At 34.5% G+C, this 27701-nt stretch overlaps 1 protein-coding gene across 3 annotated transcripts in view; it reads right to left on the bottom strand.

Annotated features, from left to right (window-relative positions):
• Positions 1 to 27701, bottom strand: part of rps6kal (ribosomal protein S6 kinase a, like) — a 150000-nt gene that overhangs the window by 15944 nt on the left and 106355 nt on the right. For all 3 annotated transcript variants that reach the window (XM_039765948.1, XM_039765949.1, XM_039765950.1), the window contains 9 exons: positions 26620 to 26708; positions 26257 to 26321; positions 24589 to 24691; positions 20352 to 20476; positions 17375 to 17500; positions 16224 to 16313; positions 8590 to 8748; positions 796 to 957; positions 622 to 698 (listed from right to left, as the gene is read on the bottom strand). In XM_039765948.1, the coding sequence (XP_039621882.1) occupies positions 622 to 698; positions 796 to 957; positions 8590 to 8748; positions 16224 to 16313; positions 17375 to 17500; positions 20352 to 20476; positions 24589 to 24691; positions 26257 to 26321; positions 26620 to 26708 (996 nt within the window). The remainder of the gene's footprint in view (positions 1 to 621; positions 699 to 795; positions 958 to 8589; positions 8749 to 16223; positions 16314 to 17374; positions 17501 to 20351; positions 20477 to 24588; positions 24692 to 26256; positions 26322 to 26619; positions 26709 to 27701) is intronic.

Genomic DNA, 27701 nt, shown 5'->3' with positions numbered 1-27701 from the left:
AAAACAATTTTACAATGCTGAACAGTAATAAAGAAGGCAGAATGAATGTAGAAGAAAATAGCCACTTCCTCAGCACTCAATGAAGAGGCAAGCACCTATGCTGAATGGTGCTCATATTTATTTGTCAGGCTCCAGTATACCTCCACCTTCACAAACAGCAAATCCACTTTTTTAACTTGCTGCAGGAGAACCAAACCTACTTTTCTGCTATGGAGATACATGCTTTGGTGTTTTTTTTTTATTTTCTCATTATCACTCCATCCTCAACAAGGAATAAAACAAAATAACTAGAAATATCCCAGTACATAATTTGTTGCCATTTGCCCAAGTCAACCACACAGCTGATCAGCTGGCATGGGTTTAGGACCATTACTCTACCTGATCTCAAATAACTGGAATTGTGCTCCTATTCTGCCTCCAACTTTGCTGTTGTGCCATGTCAAACTACAACTTCTAACACAAAATAATTTCCAGGAAAAGGTCATTTGTGCAACAAAAATCAGTGACTTATATACTATTATAACACGAATGCTAACATTTACATAACATATTATGTCTATGAGGAGTTTGCAAAGATTTTTTTAAAAATTACAAACATTAGTCATACTGGATGTCACATACCCTGCCAGCATTGTGTACAACAGAACACCAAGACTCCAGATATCACAAGCAGCATCATAGCCCTGTCTCATGAGGACCTGAACAAAAAAAAAAAAAGTACATTATTAATTTCCAATTAAATTCCAATTAAATTATACATCAGAAAATCTATAATGAAATTTATACCATGCTTACCTCAGGTGCAACGAAGTTAGCTGTATAGCAGGGTGTAAGAAGCAGCCCATTTTCTCCCCGCAGTTGCTTTGCAAAACCAAAATCACAAATTCTAATTGAATCGGGGTTACCAGAATCGTCCATATATAGAATATTACTTGGCTTAAGATCCCGATGAACAACCTGAAAAATATTAGGGGTTTTGGTGGGGAGGTAGAAGAGAGAAGTCTTTTTTATTTTATTTTAGTACTATTAAAATTAAAATCAAAATTGCAAGTATTTAGTAAAAAAACAAACAGATAAAAAAAGAAAACTTTCTACCGTATACCAAAGTCAAGAGTACATTCTCGTTTAATATTAATATACTCAAAATACATTCTGGAAGAAATGGGAAAGGCAGCTTCTTTTTTTATTCATTTTTAAATTTTAAAGAGTTTTTCTAAACTGCTTGTGATAAAGTGCTGTACTCTATAAGGTTAGAAAGATGGCTGATAACTGGGTCAGCTCAGGGAACTAAAACAACATGTATACTAAATCAACTCAATATTTTACACCAGTGTGTCTACACTGTTCATTAACTAAAGTAAGAACATCAAATTTGAATGCATTGCACACAATGAATGCAGAGTCTTTAATATACTAAAGTGACTGAATTTTATTAGACATGCAAAAATCTACTTTTTACTGACATCTGAAATATGAATTAATTTGACACATCTGTTAAATATTACTCTACAGTAATGATGCAAATATTACTAACTGAACAGAGTGACAAAACAGATTTTTAAATCATGTTCTTACAAAAACAGCTTTAAAGAGTTCTTTAAAAATCGAAATATCCTGAATTATCTTGGAATTCACTAAATCAACAGTACAGATATAACATTTGAACTTTTAACATTTAGTATGGAATTTAAGTAATATTTTTTAGCTACTAGAGAGAAAAAGTTAGAAAAAAAAATTGGAATGTGCACATGTTCAGATAAATCAGGTAGTTCATGATATATCATTCTTTATAAACCCTATGCTGAAACCCCTCCAAGATTATAAACCCACCATTTGTTGTTACACTGGGGCTTCCCATCTCTGTCACAAAAAATGACTTGCATTGTATTTTGATGTTCATGAATGCCAGTACCTATTTACTTAAATGACAGTTGGGTAACCACTTGATGGAAATACCATAATTTCAAAGCTGTTGCTACTGTTAGAATATGCATTTTATATTCAATTACAGGCATCATAAATCTTCACTGGTACTGGTATTGTACACAAAACTTCTGGCATTATAACATCCTACTATGCATTTGTGCTACCAAAACAAAATGTCACTGCGCCAAGTCCTATTGTAAACGGACACACAAATATTTCAATGTAGAACAGTCTTTTTTTCCTCTTTACATAAAACCTATGCATACAGTGCTTTGCTGATGCCCTACATTTTGTATGTGACCCTTTGATGCTTCAAAACCTAAAAATAAGTTTTGCCTGCACCACCTTTAATTCTCTCCTGGTTGCACTTTACATAGGCCATATTTCCAAATAATCCATCAATGCAAACAGAGCTATGTTTGCTGTTGGGTAGTTTTTCAGAAAAAAAGACAAAGCAATAAACCTCTATAATTTATATAACAGATAACTTATATAAAAGTAGCAGCACCACACATAATGTAACATGAGTAATTTAAACACCAGAAAACTCATCACTTCTACATTATGCCTAATAAAATTACAAAGAAGTTACCTTGTACTATACTGTCACTAGTAATAAATTATTATAAGGAGGAAATACTTAAAGGCCATAGCTATGTATCCTTTAGTACATTTAATTGTTTTATTTGTAAAGCACATAAAAACTCACTCACTGCTGTTCTATGTTCAGTTTTTGCACCTACATGGTGAAAAAATAAATTATTTTTCAGTCATAGCCTTTTTTGTATAATTTTAGTGAATTGTGGAAAGTCATATTAGATCATGACTAAGTAGTGTAGTGTGATATCCCCAGTAACTCATAGCAGTCTATGATTCACATTTAAAAAAATCAGATTTATTGTCTATGAAACACAGACATATCCTAAGAAACCAGCAACTAAGCCATTTCAGCATGGGCATATCTGGTACATTGTAAGGCCTGTATTTTACATCTGTTCTGCTACCCCAATCGCAACAACAATAAGCTGCTGAAGATGATAGTTTTTTGTGTTTTATACAATTAGTAAATACAGTTTAACAAGAATACAGAATTGTTTTACACATTTACAAACTGGTGCTCAAAATTAAACCATAATAATGGCTTTGTAAGCTAACTGCTATAACTAAAAACACATATAGGACATTACTGAAAAGCAACTGTACTTAAAATAAGCATTACTGTACAATGTGATGCAGTGCATACAGACTTTACATACACAAAACCTTCAAAAATAAAACTAAGAACTCAAAATAATTAGCACTATTAAATATGTAACAGTCTATTATAGATTTAGAGGAACTGAGCAAAATTAGTCATTAGTAGTTTCACAGGGCCAGACAGGATTCTAAAACGAGAATACACATCTTTGGACAACCCATTAAATTTGTAGTGAATAGTGGCGACTTCTGGCACTGCAAAGGCTATACCCACAGGGGCTCCTTCCTAAAACATCCACCCCTAATTCCTTCAGTCAGTGCGCTAAACTAAACAATTGGGTTTCAGAGAGAGAGAGAGAGAGAGAGAGAGAGAGAGAGAGAGAGAGAGAGCAAGAAACTAAATAAAAGACTCGATTCTGAAAGGAAATAAAAAGCTAAAACTATTGTTATCAATTTAGGCGCTCAGTAGCACAAGTTGACTGAAGCATAATGATTAATTTCCATGTTGTAATGACAGACAGACACACAGCTACACACATTTGAGAACTGCTTCTTTTTGCTACAATATCTTCCTGTCATTTTGACTACTTTAGAAATGGAACACTCAATGAGCCATCTAATTGTTCCCACCCACTTTTAAGCAAAATTCACTCATGATTGTCTCCATTTGTATATATTATATATCTGGCTTCAACAAGACTAAAGTTATTAGTAACTTCATTGCCACAATCCTGCTGAATTTGCTCATTTAAAAAAATAACATAAAGTGAAATGATTACTGCCATAAGATATGTTAAGTAAATTACTGCAGTATCCAACTATATTACATATATTACACACCTTCTAAACAAGAACATACAAAAATCAGCCAAAAAGGATAAATGCTTTAGAGTTATCTACTACTTAGGAAGACTACAGAACAAAAATTATAATGGGTTGTCTGAGAAAAGAAGTCTTAGGATTGCACAGAGCATATGAGGGTCACGTTGGAGGATGTTAAAAATGTCAGAAATATTGTAAGATGGCAAGTTCTTCTTATGTTCTGCAAAAGACTGACAGAGGTTTTCACGTAGCCAGGAAGGATATTATAATGTGGCTTCAAGAGAAAGAGACAGAGAAAGAGATATTACAGAAAGACTGGGAGGAGGTTTGCACTTACCATTTCCTTTACACAAAAAATTTAGTGAGTTGGTAATTATGCATTTCCAGAACCTTGGTATTCAATCAGATACTACATACAATCTACATGCTAGCTTTTTAATGCTTTCTGTGCATCTTGTCTCAATAAGCAAACAACACTGCCCTTGCACTGCAAATTTTGTTTACATTAAGTCGTCTTGTCTGCAACTGGTAATGAGCATAGTATCAATCAGTCAGTAGTAATAAAACAAATTCTGTAAGAAGCCATAGTTTTTCCAAAATAACACCTCCACTACTTCAGGTTCACAACCCCACCCTGGGTAATTCTTTGGAATTAGTTGGTGCTTGTGCAATAGGTCACTAGGGTCAGCACACTTTATGTACAATAGGGGCCTGACTAATTTATCTATATGACAGGCGTGGCTTTGAAATTTACAGAACAGGATAGACAGCCAGGAAAGCTGCCATGTGGACCTGAGTCTCAAAGGAAAGGTCAGGACTTAGAAGGGTTTAATGTGCTACCACTGGGTATTGTGCTTTAACAGCTTCATGATTTTACTTGGGTGATTCCGACCCAGGAAGTGATTCCAACAGCAACCCGGTAAGTAAACTCTGGTTGGAGCTTCAAAAGCCAATTCTTGCTACAGCTTAATGAGCCTAAAGAGAAGAAAGTGAATGATGTGAAGGCACAGTGTTTTAAGTTAATAGTTAAAATATGAGAAGAGAATATTTAACATTAAGTACTGGGGAAATGAAGCGACCAGATCAGTGGACAGAACCATAATGACACTTTTTAATAAGTGTTTCACTGAATATATTGTTACATTTGCTTTTATGTGTTGGTTTGGCAACTTTAGAATTAAAAATAGAAACTAAACAAAACTGCAACAATTATTAGTTAAATTATTGGTTTGCAACAGACCTCTGTCACTGAGTTATATTACAAACAGGTTAGAATGAAGACCAACTTGATTTTGTCAGACATCAGCACCCTCTTGATCCTAAATTTCAGTTGTTGCTATCAGGCTGCAGATTTAGGCTCCCAAGAGTAAACAGCAACAGATTTAAGAACACCCTCATTCCAAGAACTAAATAAATTTTGAATTCTAGTAGTTGCAGGGTTTCTGCTAAATTCTGAATTCTTATAATTGTGTACTATTAAAGGTAACTATTCTTATTTGTAGAATTCTTTTGTGTTTGTAATTATGATAATGCTGGTTGTTAGATGCTGTGTCCTGGTTAATTTTAATGTGTCTGTGTAACAATGCCATACGTTTTTATATTCTCCTGTTGCCAACAACTTTCTCTTTGTCATAATAAAGTCTACCAAATCTAATCTAATATAAAAACACTGTAAGGCAAACAAACCTCAGTAGTGCAGTATACCAGTCAAATTCCATTATAGCAAATACCAAAGTAAAGAAACTTTCAGAATAACGAATATTTTTTGTTGGCCCTGACAAACGTTCATACAACCTCATGTTTAACAGATTCTGTTTTAACAAAATGTAAATTTCAGTATAACAAATGTTTTTTCGACCAAGAATGGCCACTGAAAATAATAATGCAATGCAAAAAATACTTAATCTCAAGCCTACACTTTTGTAGAATCTTGGGAATCCTGCAACTTGTTTGGCCAAAAGAAAGTGACAGTCGTTTATGAAATTTCCAGTCTCTGGCAATCTCAGCAACAGTTTAGGAGAAACATACACTTAGCCGAATTCTAAGTCAGTGCTCCACAGAGCATCTGCGTGTGTAGTTGTATCGTGCGCCGATACTGTACTGTTTGAGTTTCATACTGCTTCTCAAAGTTTTCTTTAACAAATGATTGGGAAGTGGTGTCAGTTTACACTGAAAGAAAAATTAACAATCCTGGAAAAAGTTGATTCTGGAATGAAGAAAAATGATGTAGCAAAAACATTTTGAATTGTGCCTTCAATGCGGTCTACAATTTTGAAGGATTAGGCATTGGAGACTTAATGAGAGAGAGAAAAAAAAATATTTCTTTAAAAAAAAAAGTTTCATCTAACGTCTCATTATCATTCTCATGCATAACTGTATTTCGATAAAAAAAAAGTGCTCTTTTTAAAATAGTTATTGTCAAGCTTGGGTCACAGAGTTGCACAAGAGACAGGAAAGTAAGTACAGGTTTCCAAGGAAAATACAGGTACTTTATTACTGTATAGAGAAGGCACATACAGTCTCAAGTCTTCAATCAAAATAGGAGCTGTTACTTCAGTGCTCAACCACACAAATGTCCTACTTTAGCTCCCATCTTCAGATCAATAGAACGCCAGCGGCTTGGAATCACCACTATGGCAGACAAGGAGAGTACAAGGAAGAGCAGGTCAAAGCCCAGTATTAAATAAACATCAACAAGCATGTTATGTGGTAAACCTGATCCTGCAGAGGAGAACCAATTACTTTGCCCTTGGTTTACTGTTTACCAGACACAGCTAGCAGCTACAGAGTAGTCCTTGTGCCGCTGCTGTTAGGCCGGAGTTATACTTCACGCGACGCGACACATGCTGCAGCGGACACTCTTGCTACACAAGCGTTGTAGTGTTTATACCTGCGCGCGTACTTTACGTAAATCTGGAGGAATCCACCAGGAGGCAGTGCGAGATATTATCACGGTGAGAACATGTTCGGTTTCTCTGTGTTGTGAATTGCCTAGAACACCTATTAAATTCCGATAACACCTTGCCGCAATATCTCTGAAAAGGATGTTTATTGATTAAATCTGTCAATCCAGGGATGTGTCCATTCCAGCAAGCACTGGGCATGAGTGAAAAACAATCCATGGACGAGGCCTCAGCTCATCACAAGGTGAATACAAGTCCACACATACACTAGCGTCATTTTAGCGGCAACAAATCCCCAAATCTGCATATCTTTGGAAGGAAACCGGAGCACATTGTGGAATACAAGCAGAAAATACCAGCAACATATCTCCCTGCGAGACAGCAGTGCTATCGCTCCGCCACCGTGTCACCCCCCATGTGTGTAATTATTCACAGTATTCATTATTTAAACGAAATTATATGTAAAATGTAACATACACACGTTAATGCATTTCATCATGAAAGTGATATCAAGTATAAATCTAAAGATTCTAAATGTGCAGAGAGTTGGAATATCATACATTTAATTAGTTCTGTGTGGTCATCTATTGTTGCTTGCCGCTGCTGTTTGGTCCAAGAAGCTTGTAGCGATTAAAAACTGGGATGACATTTACGATGGTCTGCTTTAATGATAAAGTAAACTACGACGTTACAAAATACACGTTTTCACTGTGTCCTTTATTTTTTTCCCAGTGGCTCAAATACAGCGCTATACATTATGTTGCTGTTGTGAAGTTGCAAAAAAAAAAAAAAAAAAGGGCACAAAAGATGGTATGTGAGACTTTTAAAATGTATCGTGTCATTACAATCGGGATTATGCGATGCTTGAATATAAAAGCACCACGAATGCATCTGTATGTCGGCATTTTGCTTCACCACATCAAACCATTCATCAAACAGCGAAGCACGCACATCGATCCCCATAGGATCTGCATAGAGGCTTTCTGTCACATGTAGATAGTAAACAGAGACTCTGACGTCACGTTCCGACTTTTAGCACACTGCGCCTCCCGACTTTTTGCTGGTAGTGAAACTCGTGCACACGTCGCGTTAATTTCTGAGGACCTGCTCAGAAGACGTGTGAAATGAACGCTGGGAACGCGTGGCAGCCATGATGCGGGCGCGTACGCGTTCTGAGTGTGAAGTATAAACAGGCCCTTAAGAGATGGCGAATCAGCAGTAACACTGGTCACAATAGTATACGTATTTTCCCCATATTCTTTATAACAAATTTTCCATTATAACAAAATATTTTTATGGTCCCTTGAACTTCGTTACAACAGGATTCCATCTGAATTTAGTTTGTTTTAGCCCATTTAATTTGATACTTTGCATTCTTCCTATAATCATCAATCTCTCCCCATGTGAAGCTGTTTTGAATCAGCTCGCTATTTTAGAAATGTCACTAACAGATTATTTTTAAAAAAAGCAAGATTAAAACCAGTGAATACAAAAGTAAAGCTCATTAGCAAAATGAAAACACAAATTCAAAAACTGCACTATTTTACAGAGCTTTCAACATCAACAGGCAAGAAAAATAGACAAATAACCTTTTTGTATTACATTTTAGGAAAAGTTTGCAAATAAAGTATAAAACATTTAGCAATTAGATGACTGACATAGTAACAGACATCTAGATTTAATCTAAGACTAATGTACATATTTATAAAAATATTGGGAAAAATGATTAAACATATCTTACCCCTTGACAGTGCAAATAGTCTACAGTTTTAGTGATTGTGTAGAGAACAGCACTAGCTTCACGCTCAGAAAAATACTTCTGTTGTAAAATTTTATCCAGAAGCTCTCCACCCTTCATAAGCTCTGTGACCAGATATACAAACCGTCCTTCATCATACACCTACAAAAAAAAAGAAAGAAAAGAATGTCTCTTTGAGGCTATTTATATTTCTTTGCACTCGACTACAACACTTAAAAGCATTGAACAACATATTTGAAAATAATTACAACAGAGATAACATTTAAAGAAAAGAAAAAGCAAAAAAGGGTTTAAAATTTGGTACAACTTATATATGCAGACATAAACAAACTCTTGATAGTTTTGTCTTTATAAGGGTACATAGTTTACAACAGATTCAGAAAACAAATACAAGATAGTTCACAGCTTGGTACAGAAAAAAAGGACCTTACATGTTTTGAAATAATTTTGCATAACACCTCACCTCTAGGTGTTAATAAAGAGTATGTTCAGTTACTGCATAGTCTACGTGTGTGTCTCAGAAAGAGTTAGGTATTCAGAAGCACAACAATAATATGCATTATTGCTGGGCAGGTTAATTTGCAGTTCTGTGTATGGTAAAATCAAATCACTGTAAGATCAAAAATGTCTTACTGTTAATTGCCACTTGGGCAGCATATAGCTACTGCTGAAGTCTGCATTTATGATTTAAAGAATGAGAACTTTAAAACATTGAGACTATATAAGGAAGTGATTGAGAAAATGGGATTGATTAAAAACAATCAATCTTAAATTCACAAATATTGTTGATCTAGTCCGTAATACTTGGTGCCAAGTATTGAATATCTACTGCATTCTATCAAAACATTTTGGCAATAAAATCTTTGAAATATAATACCTTGTTGTTGTGTATTTACAGAAACCGATTTAAAATGACAATATTTACAAAATAATATAAACATAAAATAAAAATTTACATTTAAAAAGGGACATTCAAAGTCAGTGTTACTCTGCAACGTTAGAAAATTTATTTTTTTTTAATATTCTTCCTATCTGTTAAACAAATTCATATGGTACAGTAAAGTACATGCAGCTCTGAGAAGCCTTAGGAAAAGTGGACACATTTCAGAATCACAGTGTAGTAAATATTGATAATGATTCATCATTAGACATACAGAAATGTAAAGCTTTAGGTTCTTTGGTACAGTTGAAGCAATATCCACTGACATATCTGTGTGACAGTGCAAGTTTGTTGAAACAAGGATTTTTTTTCTTTTTGCAATAATAAACAAACATATATTTGTTTGCTTAATTACATTTTTATATCTAATTGCATCCCAGCATGAACACAAGTTTTTAAAAGTCTCTTTTTAAAAATTAACATGATACATTTAGCATCTTTTTCTGCCTCCCTCTTTTCACACAGTTCTTATTTTCTTTACCTACTACAAATGTTTCTACAAATCACTTGCCCATCCCCATATCACATATAAACCACTCATATGGAATCTTACTTTTAAGGACATTGCTAAATTATAAATCAAACCCAAACTTTGAAGCACTTAGATATAAATTATTCCAGAGGTAAACTGCACCTTGAAACCTCTAGTATCCACACAGTGTCTATAAAAGCAAGTAAGAACCAAAGAAACTGCATTTAGTTATGATGTGGGCAATTATGTTTTTTATTAATTTAATATTAATTTATATATTCTTCTTACTATGTTCAACACAAACAAACTAGGATATAGGTAAACCAGCTATGTTAAGTGTCATACTGTAACAGAATTACTTTCACCCAACTGAAAGTCCCCTACTTTTGCTATCATTTTAAAATTATATTCTTTAATAAACAATATGCCAGCTACAACAAACATCATTATACAGTATGTTGCACTGCTGATTATCCAGGAACAATCAACCTATACTGAAATGGGCACCATAGTTATTCTTGTCATCATTTTCTAAAGATCTTTATAAAGTTATGCCTTTTCTTTAATTTTTATGTACTAGCGACAGTAAGCTTTGTGACAACTGTGACAGAAGTCCTGTTTTCATATGTTCATTAACACAAGCAAGTTTCAAAATCATTTAATCCAAGTAAAAGTCTATGCCGCCTATCCTGGAGAGCTTAGAATGAAGTTATTGTTGTTATTTAACTGTCACAAAGAGTAAAACATAACATTTAAAATTGGAATAATATTACATTGATAAAATCCAAATAGGCAAATGCTCATAACAACAGTGGTTTAAAAGTGGGACACGTTTGATGTGCTGCTTAGTACATGGTCAATCTGCACTGCTGAAAAGTGGATTTTCTATGTAGACGTTATCAGCAGTACAATATGCTTAAGGTGTCCTATGTTTTCCATTTGCTACAAATCACTATGTGTACTCAATTAAAAGTGTGCTATCAAACAAGTATAAGAAGTACTTTACCATGGAGGTACCAGAAGCTGAAAACTGTATATAAAAATGTAGAAAATAATAGGAATTTGATTTACTAATCAATTGTCTAGGTATTATAAATTAAGGCTTAATTGATTCCATAAAAATACTGCAAAACATTAAGCACTGAAGAGGTATTAGGTACCATCTTCACTAACAAAAAAAAAAAAACAAAATGTAACTTTATGCATAGCACAGGATGCTATGCAGACAACAGTTGATTTCAGATGATAATTTAAAAATGTCACAGAGATAGGGATTTTTGGCAATCTGATACTTTTAAAACTAAAAAGCATAATTTTTTTTCCCACTTGACAACTATGGGATATATAAATCAAAGACTATAAGGCTGGGATGCTGGATAATACATTAATGAAGATTGCCAAAATATTTAATATTAGGGATGTCGTATTACCAGAACTTTTAGATTTGAAACCAATACCAGTGAAATTTCACAACAGTCAATGCCCATTCAACACCACTGGGATTCCTCTTGTGTAACAATAAGAGGGAAGAAGTTGTAAACTTTGTGGGATTTTCCATATAAGATTATACATCTATTAATACAGTACAGAACATATTGCTTCAAAGCACTGAAACAATACATACGTTTTATACAGATATTAACAAACAGAGCAGCTCATTTCATCACAGGTACAGACAAGCCAAATGGCCACTTCATTTGAAACTTGCCTTGAAATGAACTGTCAATTATTTGTAACAGTCAATGAGCCCTTGGTTCCTTGAACTGTAACAAGCTTAGAAAATGGATGGTAGTTTTCAGTGTGGACATCTGTTGATGGGCTCATTATAATCAGGGAATGAATGTGAAACCTATGTTCTTTAATCAGGTCTGTGTAGGTAAAAGTATTCAAAAGAGATTAATTTAACCATCATTTCATCTCCTTTCAGTATTTTTGTGATACTACAAGTTAAACAACTGCAGCTTACATCTAATCAGTCAATAATCGCACTCTCAAAGCACACACAAGTTGTTCTCTAAGCTAACTCCATAACAAAATAAAAATAGCAATATTGAGAGCCTGTGTGTGAATGTAGCAATAATAATATGTGCGGAAATTCCCCTGCAACAGAAAAAACAGGAATCATATTCAATATTTTTATTAAAGTACCTCCATTAATGAAGTGAACAATATTGTGCCTTTTCCTTTATGCAAAATATAAATATGTACCAGTGACAACAGTTTTAAAATATTGGCATATCCATCAAGTAGTTACCCGACTATCATTTAAGTAAACATTCATAAATATCAAAATACAATTTAATTGGGGATCCACCCAGTGTGACAAATAGGAGATTTATAATTTCAGCATACGGTTTATAAAAAATGATAGACTACGAACTACCTGATTTATCTTAGCATGTGCACATTCTAAATTTATTCAAAATCCATATTAAATCTAAAAATTCAAACATCTGCTGAATTAGTGAATTCCATGATAATTCCAAATATTTCCAATTAAACTCTTTAAAGTTGCTTTTGTAACAACATGCCTTTGAAATCTTGCCAGTGAACCTATTGGTTAGGCTTGTGGCATCTGCTATTAAAAGATTTATATTTTCAACAACAGGTGGTTGAATAAACTATTACTAGAGAGTAATATTTAAAGGATGAGTCAAATTAATTTGAATTTCAAATATCAGAAACTCATGATGCTTTAATTTTCCAAATCTATCAATCCTTTTTTTTTTTTTTTTTTACATTTCTCCCAACAAAAATTTATGTGAAATCAAACTCAACAGTTTAATATTATTCCTTTATTTCAGAGCTACTGTAAAATGGCCATTGTTTTGCTGATTTAAAAGTTTATTGTATGAGTGATTACATTTTGTACCTGTGTATGAATCCAGAATCTTATAATTACTTGGGCTATCGTTACCTGTACTCAATAAATTTATAACCACGAGACAGCATTACATTCTTCAATCTACCACTCAGATATATATGATGTGTGCTTTAAGTTACAAGCTATAGTAATAAATGCTAGTTTGCTGCCAAACAGCAAACAAATGAAACAATTTAAGTGAGTGCAGATTCATATTTAGCAATTAAGTATGCAGGTTTGCTTGTCCTTGTACCTGCATGTTTCAGCGATTACTCTCATTATATTAATACAGAGATGTGCCATGTCCTTCAAAACATTGAATCATTAAATATATTTTGCTTTGGTATTAAATCGAGCAACTCATGTCATTGTTGGTGTAGGAAAGACAAGTAGCTAATTTGTTTGAATCTTGCCTTGATATTTTCTTGCTACAACTGTTGTTGTCCTATACACATAACTGTGGATGCATATGAGGCACCCCATCCACAACCATAATCCTGAACTGGCGCTTAGAAAATGGACAGACAGATAATTAACACTGTTAAGATGAATATTCTTCCTAAGCTCCTTTTTTATTTCAAAACATCCCAATATACATTAATAAATCATTCTTTAAGCAATTAGATTCAACAATAACCTCATTTATTTGGAATTCAAAACATCCACGCATCAAAAGAGCGACCCTACAAAGACAAAAGGCAGAAGGCGGCATGGCTCTACCTAACTTCCAGTTTTATTACTGGGCGGCAAATATACAGGCGATAAGAACCTGGACACAAATAGAAGAACATACACAGGCATGGACCACAATAGAAGTAAAATCCTGCAGTACTTCTTTGTATTCCCTGCTCTGCGCTCCAATAAACACACGTTATCGGCAATACACTAATAACCCAATTGTGCTCAACTCACTTAGAATCTGGAACCAATGTAGAAAGCATTTTAAGACGGAGAAGCTTCTATCTGTGGCACCCCTGCAAGAGAACCACCTCTTTCAACCTTCACAAACATATGCAGTTTTTAATATCTGGAAAAATTAGGAATTAACTTGCTTAGAGATCTTTATATAGACAACGTCTTTGCATCCTATGAACAATTACATTCCAAATTTAACATTCCAGCTACACATTTCTTTCACTATCTTCAAATCAGGAACTTTGTTAAACAGAACCTTCCAGATTTTCCTCATCTTGCACCCTCATCCACGCTGGAAAAAATATTGCTCAATCTCAAGGAATTAGAATCCATCTCTACAATATATAAAATCATTTTACAATCCCTTCCTTTCAAAGATCCAAGAGGACACTGGGAAAAAGATCTCTCAATTAATATATCAGAAAAGGAGTGGAAAGTAGCAATGCAGAGAATTCACTCGAGCTCCATATGCGCAAAGCATACAATTATACAACTCAAAATATATATCGAGCACATCTGTCTCGACTAAAACTCTCCAAAATGTTTCCAGGGCATGATCCAACCTGCGAACGTTGCAACCAAGCCCCAGCCTCACTAGGTCACATGTTCTGGGCCTGCACCAAATTAACATTATTCTGGACAAAAATTTTTAATTACCTCTCAGACAGCCTTGGACTCACAATCCCTCCTAACCCATTAACAGCTGTGTTTGGGGTTCTTCCAGAGGGCTTAAAGTGGAGAAGGACAAATTGTGATTGCATTCACTACACTGTTGGCACGCAGACTTATTCTGATAAACTGGAAGAACCCAAACTCTCCTCTTTTAAGTCAGTGGGAAACTGATGTGTTATACTATATGAAATCGGAAAAAATCAAATACTCAGTTAGAGGATCCGTACAGACTTTTTTCAAAACATGGCAGGACCTAATCAGTAATATTTTAAAATAAGTTTATAAAGCACAGAGAATTTATTAATTTAGGTATTTTACAAGCCTTAAATTTTACACCGTTTGGCTTGCTCTCTCTCTCAGGGGTGGGGATCGATCTGTTCTTAACATAATTCTTTTTTTTTTGTAAAAACTTGATTGCTATGTATTGATTGTAATAAAATTAATAAAAAAAAAAAAAAAAAGAAAAGAAAAATGGACAGGCACTTGAACTGATGCCAAGGCAAAGTCCCCGTTCATTTATTGGGGCCGTGTGGGACACTATTGAAAAGTGATTAATCTTATTTTTCATCTTCTCTTGCAAATGGATAACAATTTAAGTTAAATGATTGCACCTCATTTGATTGGTAACATTATGTAGCTTTCAAAGAATGCACAAAACCTATTTTTATGTATTTTATTTTATTTTTTTAAATAACTAGTATGATTGTTGCACTTGCAAAATTCTCTTGCGCAAACACAAAAGTGTTACTAGACATGACCTCTGATGCTTTTCTTTTCAGTATGTGCTGATGCCATGCTGTATCACCACCAAGGAGAGCTATTTTATATGTAGTTTTTATTCATGTTTTTTTTCCATGTATTACTGTGCTCTCCTGGGAACTTACTTGCAGTCACAAATAAAATGCAGTACTGACTTTCTTTGTACTACTGATACTGAAAAAATGCTGGAAAATTATGTTTTCAGAACATTGGTATTAAGTTAGTACAGAAATATTAGATCTTGAGAGATCCTTACTTGGTATTACCAATAATGTAAAAAAGCTGGTACAATTATGTTTTCACAGTTTTGGTATCAAGAGGTCCTTGTGGCATCCCTACTTCAAACAACAACTCAGTTCTGAACTAGTACAGAAGTGCCAAAAATTAATGGGCTTTATAGTTTAATAAGCAAGAATTCACTGCATTTAGCTTTACAAGGAGTAAGCTTTGAGGAAAAAGCAGTACTGAAATTTAAGTAAAAATATACTACTTTATGATAACAAATGTGGTTTAAATATTAACATGCTTTTCATATAAATTCAGAAGAAAGAGAAGATTAATACATTAGGCTTATGATCAAGTATAGAAAGCCAGAAGTGTTTACAGATTTTAGAATTTAGAGTGAAGATAACTATACTTCAAATAACATTATTTACATTAAAAAGCAAAATTAAAGGTTCCATATTTACTGCGCATTACCTATATTTAATTAGCAAGATGCTTTGCCACAGGCATTAAATCCCTAAAGTATTGCTTATGCTTTGTCCAATACCAGGCAATCAATATAAGATATACACTGACGTTTTAGTTATGAGGAGGCTTGTTCGGCATCACAGAAATAAATGTGATCAGACACCAAACTGAGGAAGCTGAAAGACAATAGTTTTCTTTTTTCCCTATTAACTATAACACACAAACTTTTGACATAAATGTTCTAAACAATATTAATTTCTGCAAGAAATGAAAGAAAGAAGCCAAAGAAATATGTCTCTTACATCTTTCAATGTGATGATGTTTGGATGTTGACCATAACGCATTAAAATCTCAATTTCTTCTGAAGGGTCTCTTTTACTCTTGTCAATTATCTGCAGTGAAGACAAAATGAATATTAATAAAAATTACAAAAAAGAAAAAAATATTTTGGATATATATCTTATCCTGACATTTTTCAGACTGTGTAACTGCTAAGTAAATAAGAGAAAGCAAATAATATCATAATACACTGTATTGTATAAGACACAAGAACAATGCTATTTCATAGTATACACAAATTATTTTAGAACAAATTTAGTCTGTTACTGTGGCCTTCTGCTGCATCCCTGCAAAATTAAACATTTTCACCATGAAGATTCAAAGTAAAAAATAATGGTCTGAAAACACAGTTTTCAATATAAAATTGCTAAACACATTGCTTATAAGCTATAAAATTTTATTTTCTTACTGAGCATTGTTAGTGAGTTTGATATAATGTTTTACTTTTCTATGTATACATTTTTTGTGCATGTGAGTTTGCAATACTAACATAAAGTGGAAAAAAAATTTATTAGGTATTATTTGTATTTAATCAAAATTTAAAAGATTCTAAAAGGTAAACACACAAAAAGGCACTGTAGGCAGTATTATTAAAGTGTTAAATACCCCTGCTCTAGATTAAAGAATACTTACTACACTATTTCTCTGGTCATCTGAGTTCTCTTTACAATGTGGAATGATATAGGTGAAGTACACATGAATAACTCCGAACTTTAAGCAGCATCATAACTGAGTAGACAGCCTATTTTTTTGTTATTCTTTACTTAGGGTGTGGATAGCTTTACTATTAGCACTGCTATGTTCTTTTTATTTCTGTTTACACATTCATAATATGTGTGTCATGATTCATAAAACCATAAGAAAAGTAAATATATGTAATGCAGATTGCTATTATGAGAATAATTGCACCAATTTTTAACCAAATCTGTTTGGCTTTCCAAAATCATTACACTAATGATTCATTTGAAAATTATAAATTACTGCTGTCTAATTCAGTAATAGAATTTTATATAACTGTTCTTTCATCTTTTAGCTTTTTATCTATTTCAGAAAATATAAGGCTGAATTATTTTGCAATGAAAAACTTCAGAGGGTGTGAAAAGAACAAGCATACCTTAACAGCAAATTCCATGTTGCTGATTCGATGAATACATCGTTTGCAGATGGAATATGAACCAACTCCAATATCCTCTTTTGGCTCATATATATCGGAAAACAGAGCACTGCTCCCATGTAGCTGCTGATGGATTAATATAAGATAAATTAAAAATGTAGAAATGAAAAAATCCTATTTTTGGCATTAAAAAAGCAAATATATTAACAGACACTGAGATGACTGTTTGAATATTTTCAGAATAAACTGTATATTTTAAGATTCCTTCATTTTCTTTACACTTTATTGTGTTGTAAATATATTATTTAAATAGATAAATTTGCTATTTATGTCCATCAATCTACACTTAACACATAATGACAAAATGAAAACATATTTTTAGAAATTATGTAGATAATACCTGTACTACAGCGACATCTCAAGAGCTTGGCAAGGAAGTTGAAGTTCATTCACAAATGAACAATGGACCCCAAGCATACCCCCAAAGTTGTGGCAAAATGGCTTAAGGACAAGAAGGTCAAGGTATTGAAGTGACCATCACAAAGCTCTGACATCAATTTGACTGAAACTTTGTGGACAGAAATGAAAAAGCATGGGCAAGCAGGGTGGCCTACAAACCTGTACCAGTTACGCCAGTTCTGTCAGGAGGATTGTGCCAAATGTCCAGCAACTTATTGGAAGAAGCTTGTGGAAGGCTACCCAAAATGTCTGGCTCAAGTTAAACAATTTAAAGACACTGTTACCAAATATTAAAGTGTATGTAAATTTGTTACCCACTGGTCAATAAAAAGTGGAATACTCGGTCTGTGAACATTGTTGGAAATATTTACTTTTGCCCTGCACAAAGCAGATGTCTTAAACTAAATACCAAATTTATATTTTGTTAATTTGTTATAACCTTGTGGAGGGTTTATAAAGTGTATTTTAAAGAATTCACCATAAGTGTATGTAAACTTCTGACTTTATATAAGAGCACTTTTAATTGTCTGAAGTGATTAAAAATGTATATTATCTTTTGAGACTGTCACAGAAAAAAATTAAAAGGAAAATAAGTGCAACTTAAAGGAAGCAAATCTAAATATATGTCTTGTTTCAAGTGAAAAACTATTTTGTTGTGGGATGTGTACTTGCACTGGTGTAGTAGGCATCCATTTATTCATTTTAAATTACATCTACACAATAAAATGTGCAGAAAGAGAAATGGTCTGAAGAGTTTCTGAATCCACTGTATGTACTGCAGTTATGAGCATGAGTAGATAGGCTCCTTGCAACTTGAACTAGTAAGAAAATTGATGGATGTTTTCTGTTGAATGCTGATGTCCATCCTGGCAGCAATTGGTACAACCCTGTATGGGGTATCAATACATTGCAAGGCTGAATTATAATAGACTAATTCAGCAGTGGCAATTAACGTCAAATTCAAGTTTTTGACAGAAAGAAACCTCACAAACAAACAATGCAAAGCATACAAACAGCACATGGCAGTGGCCTGGCTCATATTCAAATTCTTTACTGTGAAGCTAAGATACAACAGTAATAATCACTGCATCACCATGCGAACATATCAGAAAGGACATCTTGAATGACCTTGAAATATCTAGAGAAGTTGTTTACATTATCTAGTTGTGCAGAATGCATATTTACAGACTGTATCTCACTTATCTATCAATCAATTGCTAAAGTAGTTTTTCCTGATGGCTCAGACACAAGAAGCTGAGAACAGTGGCAAAGATTGCTCTTTCCCTTTTATAGATACCCTTGGAGAATATCCATCCGGATGGGATATGAAGAGCCTCTTGTATTTCAGTAGACTTTGTAGAGTGTCTTTACAAAAGGCAGTGCCTACCATTCTACAAGCAGGATGCATCAGAGTGATTGCCAAGTCACCTTCATGGTACCTCTCCATCACCATGAACATTGACTCTACTTTGAAATACCCTCTTCATGCCTGAGCAGCCCTATAATCCTATTACTACCCATTGTTTCTGACAATACACAAGAATGAAGATACAGATTGACTGGTATACCAAGATCACTGTACAGAAATTCAGGATATGTCCACACTATTACATTTTCATTTAAAAGCTGTGGTTTTAGGCAAACCACGATCTCTGTTTTTTTAACATTGTTTATAATAGTATCCCAACCTATACTAAAACAACCAAAAACACATACTGTATGGAATAGCCATTTGCTACATTGGGCATGCATGTGTCGGCAGAAACAGGAAGAGGATGGTCCTCAACACTAGACATTTATTTGCATCTTGCACCTACATATGGAGAATAGTAATGGTGAATAAGTAAAAAAAAAAAAAAAAAACAGGTTACTTTACTTGGATGGATAATAAAGTGAATTGTTATTGCGAGTAATGCAAAATGGCGGAGAAAAAGCTCTTAATATGCAGGATGCAATCTTGGGAGGGCCATGTACCAAGCAAGAAAAAATAAGAGGGCAATTAAAATCTGAAGACAACCAGCTCTGCCTTCTAGTCCAGAGTTAAAAATGAAGAAGCTTGTTAGCCACAATGCTCACTTCAGTCCTTAATATTAGTGTTTCTTACAGGATCTTCCATCCATCCATTATCCAACCCGCTATATCCCAACCACAGGGTCACAGGGGTCTGCTGGAGCGAATCCCAGCCAACACAGGGCGCAAGGCAGGAAACAAACCCCAGGCAGGGGGCAAACCCACCGCAGGGCACACACGCACACAATCACACTACAGGGACAATTTAGGATTGCCAATCCACCTAATCTGCATGCCTGGACTGTGGGAGGAAACCCATGCAGACACGGGGAGAACATGCAAACTCCATGCAGGGAGGATCCAGGAAGCGAACCCGGGTCTCCTAACTGCAAGGCAGCAGCGCTGCCCACTGTGCCACCATGCCGCCCTTACAGCATCTCATCCATCCCTATTAAAACAGTATGCTTCTAAAGAACATTATTTGTAGTGTTAAATGATAATTGCATACCTGAACAATTGGCAATATATTCATAAGAGGAGAGTTTTTGCCTTCATCTAATGATGCAGGTGCCACAAAGCTAAATCCCTTAAACAGCTGATGTGCATTTGCACTTGGTGGAACTCCTGGTGAATCTGAAAGCAAAAAAAAAAAAGTAAAATGTTTTAAATTATGAGTACTTAACTAAATTGTGGAGGATGGGACTTCCTCAGAGTCCTTTGTGGATAAAAGCACTAATTGTTTTCAGAGGGATAAAACTAGTAAAATTCCTGCTTTTCTTCACCCAATTAAGGCTAGTAATTTTATGTAATAAATGTCATTACTGATCAAGCTAAATACAAAAAGACACACACACACTATTATATATATATATATATATATATATATATATATATATATATATATATATATATATATATATATATAAATATAAAAGCAGTTAAAGACATATGTAGCAAAGTGGTAAGGAAAGTTGGGTCTTCAACTCAAAAACTCTGCTCCCCAGCTGTTCAAGGGAGGATTTTCAGGAGATTGTTAATTTAATATTTTAGTAAAAGACATACAGTATCTCACAAAAGTGAGTACACCCCTCACATTTTTGTAAATATTTTATTATATCTTTTCATGGGGCAACACTGAAGATATGACACTTTGATACAATGTAAAGTGTACAGCTTGTATAACAGTGTAAATTTGCTGTCCCACCAAAATAACTCAACACACAGCCATTAATATCTAAACCTCTGGCAACAAAAGTGTAAAAAACATCCAAATTGTGCCCAATTAGCCATTTTCCCTGTCATGTGACTCGTTAGTGTTACAAGGTCTCAGGTGTGAATGGGGAGCAGGTGTGTTAAATTTGGTGTTATCGCTCTCACACTCTCTCATACTGGTCACTGGAAGTTCAACATGGCACCTCATGGCAAAGAACTCTGAGGATCTAAAAAAAAGAATTGTTGTTCTACATAAAGATGGCCTAGGCTATAAGAAGATTGCCATCACCCTGAAACTGAGCTGCAGCATGGTGGCCAAGACCATACAGTGGTTTAACAGGACAGGTTCCACTTAGAACAGGCCTCGCCATGGTCGACCAAAGAAATTAAGTGCACGTGCTCAGCGTCATATCCAGAGGTTGGCTTTTGAAAATAAATGTACTTGTGCTGCCAGCATTGCTGCATAGGTTGAAGGGGTGGGGGGTCAGCCTGTCAGTGCTCAGATCACATGCTGCACACTGCATCAAATTGGTCTACATGGCTGTCATCCCAGAAGGAAGCCTCTTCTAAAGATGATGCACAAGAAAGCTTGCAAACAGTTTGCTGAAGACAAGCAAACTAAGGACATGGGTTACTGGAACCACGTGCTGTGGTCTGATGAGACCAAGATAAACTTATTTGGTTCAAATGCTGTCAAGTGTGTGTGGCAGCAACCAGGTGAGGAGTAAAAAGAAAAGTGTGTTTTGCCTACAGTCAAGCATGGTGGTGGGAGTGTCATGGGTTGGGGCTGCATGAATACTACCAGCACTGGGGTGCTACAATTCATTGAGGGAACCATGAATGCCAACATGTACTGTGATATACTGAAGCAGAGCATCCCTTCAGAAACTGGGCCGCAGGGCAGTATTCCAACATGATAACGACCCCAAACACACCTCCATGACAGCCACTGCCTTGCTAAAGAAACTGAGGGTGAAGGTGTTGGACTGAACAAACATGTCTCCAGACCTAAACCCTATTCAAACGGAAGGTGGAGGAGCGCAAGGTCTCCAACATCCACCAGCTCCATGATGTTGTCATGGAGGAGTGAAAGAGAATTCCAGTGGCAACCTGTGAAGCTTTAGTGAACTCCATGCCCAAGAGAGTTAAGGCAGTGCTGGAAAATAATGGTGTCCACACAAAATATTGACACTTTGGGCACAATTTGGACATTTTTCACTTAGGGGTGTACTCACTTTTGTTGCCAGCGGTTTAGACATTAATGGCTGTGTGCTGAGTTATTTTGGGGGGGACAGCAAATTTACACTGTTATACAAGCTGTACACTGACTACTTTACATTGTATCAAACTGTCATATCTTCAGTGTTGTCCCATGAAAAGGTATAATAAAATATCTACAAAAATGTGAGAGGTGTACTCACTTTTGTGAGATACTGTATATTTGGGATGTTGTGAGCATACAAAATTGGATTTCTGACATGGATTATGTAAAAGTAAATTATATTTTGTATATATATATATATATATATATATATATATATATATCGAATGTTGTTTATAAGGAAATTTTTGATTAACTATTTTGAATTTACCATTTTATGAATTTTTTATTTCCAATTTACTTCATTTAAACCTTTGCACTCCGATATTTGTTTTACTTAAAAGTGCAGCAACTCGAAGACATTTTGGACTTAAATGATATAACAACTACATTTCAATTTTGGTTTTAATAAATTGGTTAATTTTAGTACAAATATATTTATTTAATTAAATGAAAACATTCCCAGGACGCTCCCACCTTCCAAAAATCGGAGGGAACAGAATGTGATTGCCATTCTTGGATTTGTGATTCTTTAGAGAATCGGGGATTTACTGGTTACTCTCTATTTGGCATCTTGGGGTTATACATTTTTTGAAACTCTTTTTAAAAAAAAAAAAAAAGTACTGATTCGAGGGCTGGTTGTCAACAAAGCCATTTTAAAAAGTACAGCTGTTTTTCTTTTAACAAATCTCTCCCCTATAGCAATCAAAGCAATTTCAATTTAAAATATTGATAGTATTGAAATAAATAGTAATCTCTAAAATTAGGTAATCCAATAAATAAAAAAATAAATAAATAAACTCAAAAGCATTAATTGCTAATAAGGCAGCACTGTGTTGCAGTATTTAATAGTACTACTTCCTCATGGATCCAGTCTCTTGTGTTCGAGGCCCACACATCTTAAGTACCAATTTGTTTAAGGGCCTTCATTTTCATTTTACGGCCTATGTGACCTCCAACACAGATCAATCTCCATAGCTGTAATTGTTCATATATGAACAGAACTTGGTGCACAAGAATGGGATATATTGTATATATTTTCTGACAAGCTGTAAAGCGAGACTGGTATATTTTTCACCTTATATGCATTCAATTGTTATTGTTCAGAACCTGAAATGAGACAAACTTTTGAGTGTGTTAACCTGCCAAATACAAAACACCATATATAAAGAAACACAGAATAAATTTCACACTAGTGTAAGAAGCAGAGCAATCACAGCCATTAAATAGTAATAACATTTTGCATTGCATTACAACACTTATAGCAGATATACAAAATTATATTTAAAAATTTCTCCTCAAGTACTGGAGCAATTAGGTGAAAAGTGAAATTTGTATAGTATACACAAGAATTTTGTGTTGGGATGGCAGAACTAGAAGGTAAAAATTCCTTCTTTTGATGTACTTTAAAATTTTGAAGCTTAAATGACTAAACATTTTGGAAAACCACCATCTCATTTTCAACAAGTGTGTTATTTGAAATGTTTTGCAGTGCCCTCCATAATGTTTGGGACAAAGATATATTTTTTACTTGATTCTTCCCTCTGCTCCACAGTTTAAGATTACAAAGTAAACAAGCTCTTGCCCTCCAAAGGTAGTCTGTAGGTAGAAACAAGTCTAGGTCTCTTATTCCTGCACTAATTAAGCAATGAAACATACTTGATTAATCACAAACACCTGTGATGCCAACTGTCCAAAACATTATGGTGCCCGGATACGAAACATTATGGAGGGCACTGTATGAGCATATATTGTATACAAAGAAATATTAAGAAATAAAAATTATATGCTGTACTTTAGCCTCAGATTCAGTATTACTTTAATCAAAAATTCAAAGTTATTATTTATACAGTATTATGAACAATTATGACATCATTACTCCAAAACCATTAGCAGAATCTGTATATCACTGTATAGAAGTCTAGTCTTCATGCTGCAAAAAGACTCAGGGTCTTCACCAAACTAAGCAGAGACAAGTACTAAATAAAATTAACTAGACCAATCTGACAATTGATACATTGAACAGGTGGAAACTAACTTAAAATAGTCTGGCTGTCCTCATTTCCAAGAAACATCTAAGAAAAAAAACTGAAAGAGATGCACATTACTTAAAGAAAACAAGCTGAAAAAAGTAAAGGTGATTTATCCTCCAAAATTGCCATTACTAGGGAGCATGCAGAATTCGTAATCATAGACCTGTTTTACCCAGTACCTTTTGGAGTCTTTGCTGTAAATTCAGGGTCGAAACAGAAAGTATCATCTGGTTTGCCAGAAGCTGGTTTAAAAGGAGGCTGAATTTCTCTCCGATACAGTTTCTGAAAACAACAGAAATTCACTTTGTCAGGACAATGTTTTTACACTTTAGATATTATTGCATTTTACTAGGGTTATGTTCATTAAGATGAGATAGCTAAAATGAGAGATTAGCTGAAGTGATGGAGAGAAAGAAGGTTGATACATTGGGCATGCAAGAGACTAAATGGAAGGGGAGTAAGGCCAGGTGGATCAGAGGTGGGTTCACATTGTTCTATCATGGTGTGGATAGGAAGAGAAATGGGGTAAGGGTTATCTTGAAGGAACATTATGTCGAGAGTGTTTTGGAGGTGAAAAGAGTGTCAGACAGAGTAATGATTATGAAGCTGGAAATTGGAGGTGCGATAATGAATGTTGTTAGTGCATATGCCCCTGAAGTTAGGTGTGCGATAGATAAGAAAGAAGATTTCTGAAGTGAGTCGGATGAAGTGGTGGAGAGTGTACCCATGACTGAAGAGAACAGAGGAGATCAGTATGTAATGGGATGGTTTTGTGTCAATGCTACCTGATTCACTATCTCCACATCAGATGGAAAGAGTACTCTGAGATATAGTAGGGCAAGGTTGGTTTAACTTTGCATATCCCACTGACAATCTTTATGATTGTAATTGCTATGAAGGACCTATATACAGTTTCACATACTTGCTTGGAAAAGACAGTGTCTCAATTTAATAGTACTGTATAATGGAATTATAAAAATAGTGAATAACTGATAATAATGTTACATTAAAGTAATGGTATTAACTTTTCAATGTTATGATGTATTCACCATTCAAAAACTATTATATCCTCACTCTCTAACTTGTAACAAAGACTAGATTTGCTCTTGGCTCCCATTTTTAGATATCCTTCAACTAAAACAAACCCCTTTCCATGTCAATCAACATCAGTCACTGATATGACACAAAAGGAAAAAAGAAACTTGATAACTCAACCAGATATGGTGACAGCTACCTGCAAAAATAATGTTGCCAATGCACTAAAAAAAGGCTTGTACTTTGAACACTGTTACAGTATCATAATTAATTTACAGTGGTATGTAAACATTTGGGCACCCTTGCTTAAAATGTCTGTTACAATGAATAGTTAAGAGAGCAAAAGACGATATCCACAGCATTCTCCCCCTTGAGAGACAATCTTGTCTTATATTGTAACATTAGGCAGAGCACTTAAATATACAAAGAAATTTGTGTTCGCAATTAAATTAAGATGTTTCTACGTAAAAAAGTAACATTTTTGATGAATACATTAGCCAGTCCAATAAAAGATAATTAAAAATGAATACTGTATGTCATGGCTCTCACTTAGTTTTTATAATTTTTAAGACAATTTAATTTCTAATTTTAAATTATTTTACATGACCTTCCAAGGAGTTTAAAATGTTCTTCATTTTTCAGAATGTCAGAGGTTGCTGTGATCACTGGTATAATATATTGCCCAAAAAGCATTTTTTTTTTAATTATTTTTTCTAAAAAATATTAATAGTTTGCATTTCAGGAAAAACAACTACAAAGTTTTAAGGCAATGAACTGTTTAATTTAAGATTTTTTAGATTGACGCAACATACATTCCAGTCAATTGTTGAAAAGAAAGGGTGCCTCTTGATCTCTTCCACTCCATCAGTGCCAGCCCCTTGAAAAACATCGAAATGCTATTAATTATTTTGTTAAATAGCAACATGTTAAAAAATTTTTTTTAAAATATTTTAAATAATTAGTGAGCTTGTCCTGTGTGTACATAAAATTTAAATAATTAAAACAGCATTTTAAAACATGGCAATAAACATCCTAACTATTTTTCATTTCAATTCACTTTAAATAATGTATTATTTATTCAGTATAAAACTTCTAGAAAATGGTAATGGGTAAAGGGGAAAAAGTAAAACCAGCCATTGTTAAAATGTAATCTAGTCATTAAAGATAAAACATACCCAGTCGATTTGAAGGATTTCTCTTGAACAACATTCTAAGAAGACTTTGAGCTTCACCACTAAGAAACTGTGGCATACCTAATTTAGCTCTGTATAAACAAACACACCATTAATTCAGGACAGATGAAAAAAAGAAATGTAGGTCAGCCCTTGCGATTCATGACTTTACGATTCATGGATCTGTGTATTTACGGGTTTGACATCAAATTAAAAAGTTTGGGAACCCCTCTCAGCCTGCATAATAATTTACTCTACATTCAACAAAAAAAGATAACAGTGGTGTATGTCTTTTATTTCCTAGGATCATCTGAGTACTGGGGTGTTTTCTGAACAAAGATTTTTAGTGAAGCAGTATTTAGTTGTATGAAATTAAATCAAATGTAAAAAACTAGCTGTGCAAAAATGTGGGTCCCCTTGTAATTTTGCTGATTTGAATGCATGTAACTGCTCAATACTGATTACTTGCAACACCACATTGGTTGGATTAGCTCGTTAAGCCTTGAACTTCGTAGACAGGTGTGTCCAATCAAGAGAAAAGGTATTTAAGGTGGTCAATTGCAAGTTGTGCTTCCCTGTGACTCTCCTCTGAAGAGTGACAGCATGGGATTCTCAAAGCAACTCTCAAAAGATCTGAAAAAAAAGATTGTTCAGTAACATGGTTTAGGGGAAAGCTACAAAATGCTATCTCAGAGGTTTAAACTGTCAGTTTCAACTGTAAGGAATGCAATCAGGAAATGGAAGGCCACAGGCACAGCTACTGTTAAACCAAGGTCTGGCAGGTCAAGAAAAATGCAGGAGCGGCACATGCGCAGGATTGTGAGAATGGTTACAGACAACCCATAGATCACCTCCAAAGACCTGCAAGAACATCTTGCTGCAGATGGTGTATCTGTACATTGTTCTATAATTCAGCGCAATTTGCACAAAGAACATCTGTATGGCAGGGTGATGAGAAAGAAGCCCTTTCTGCACTCACGCCACAAACAGAATCGCTTGCTGTATGCAAATGCTCATTTAGACAAAACCAGATTCAATTTGGAACAAAGTGCTTTGGATTGATGAGACAAAAATTGAGTTATTTA

This window comes from Polypterus senegalus, chromosome 10, assembly GCF_016835505.1.
Source record: "Polypterus senegalus isolate Bchr_013 chromosome 10, ASM1683550v1, whole genome shotgun sequence".
Lineage (NCBI taxonomy): Eukaryota > Metazoa > Chordata > Cladistia > Polypteriformes > Polypteridae > Polypterus > Polypterus senegalus.
The sequence above is the reverse complement of the archived record's forward strand: the minus strand, read 5'-3'. Positions and strand labels throughout refer to the sequence as shown.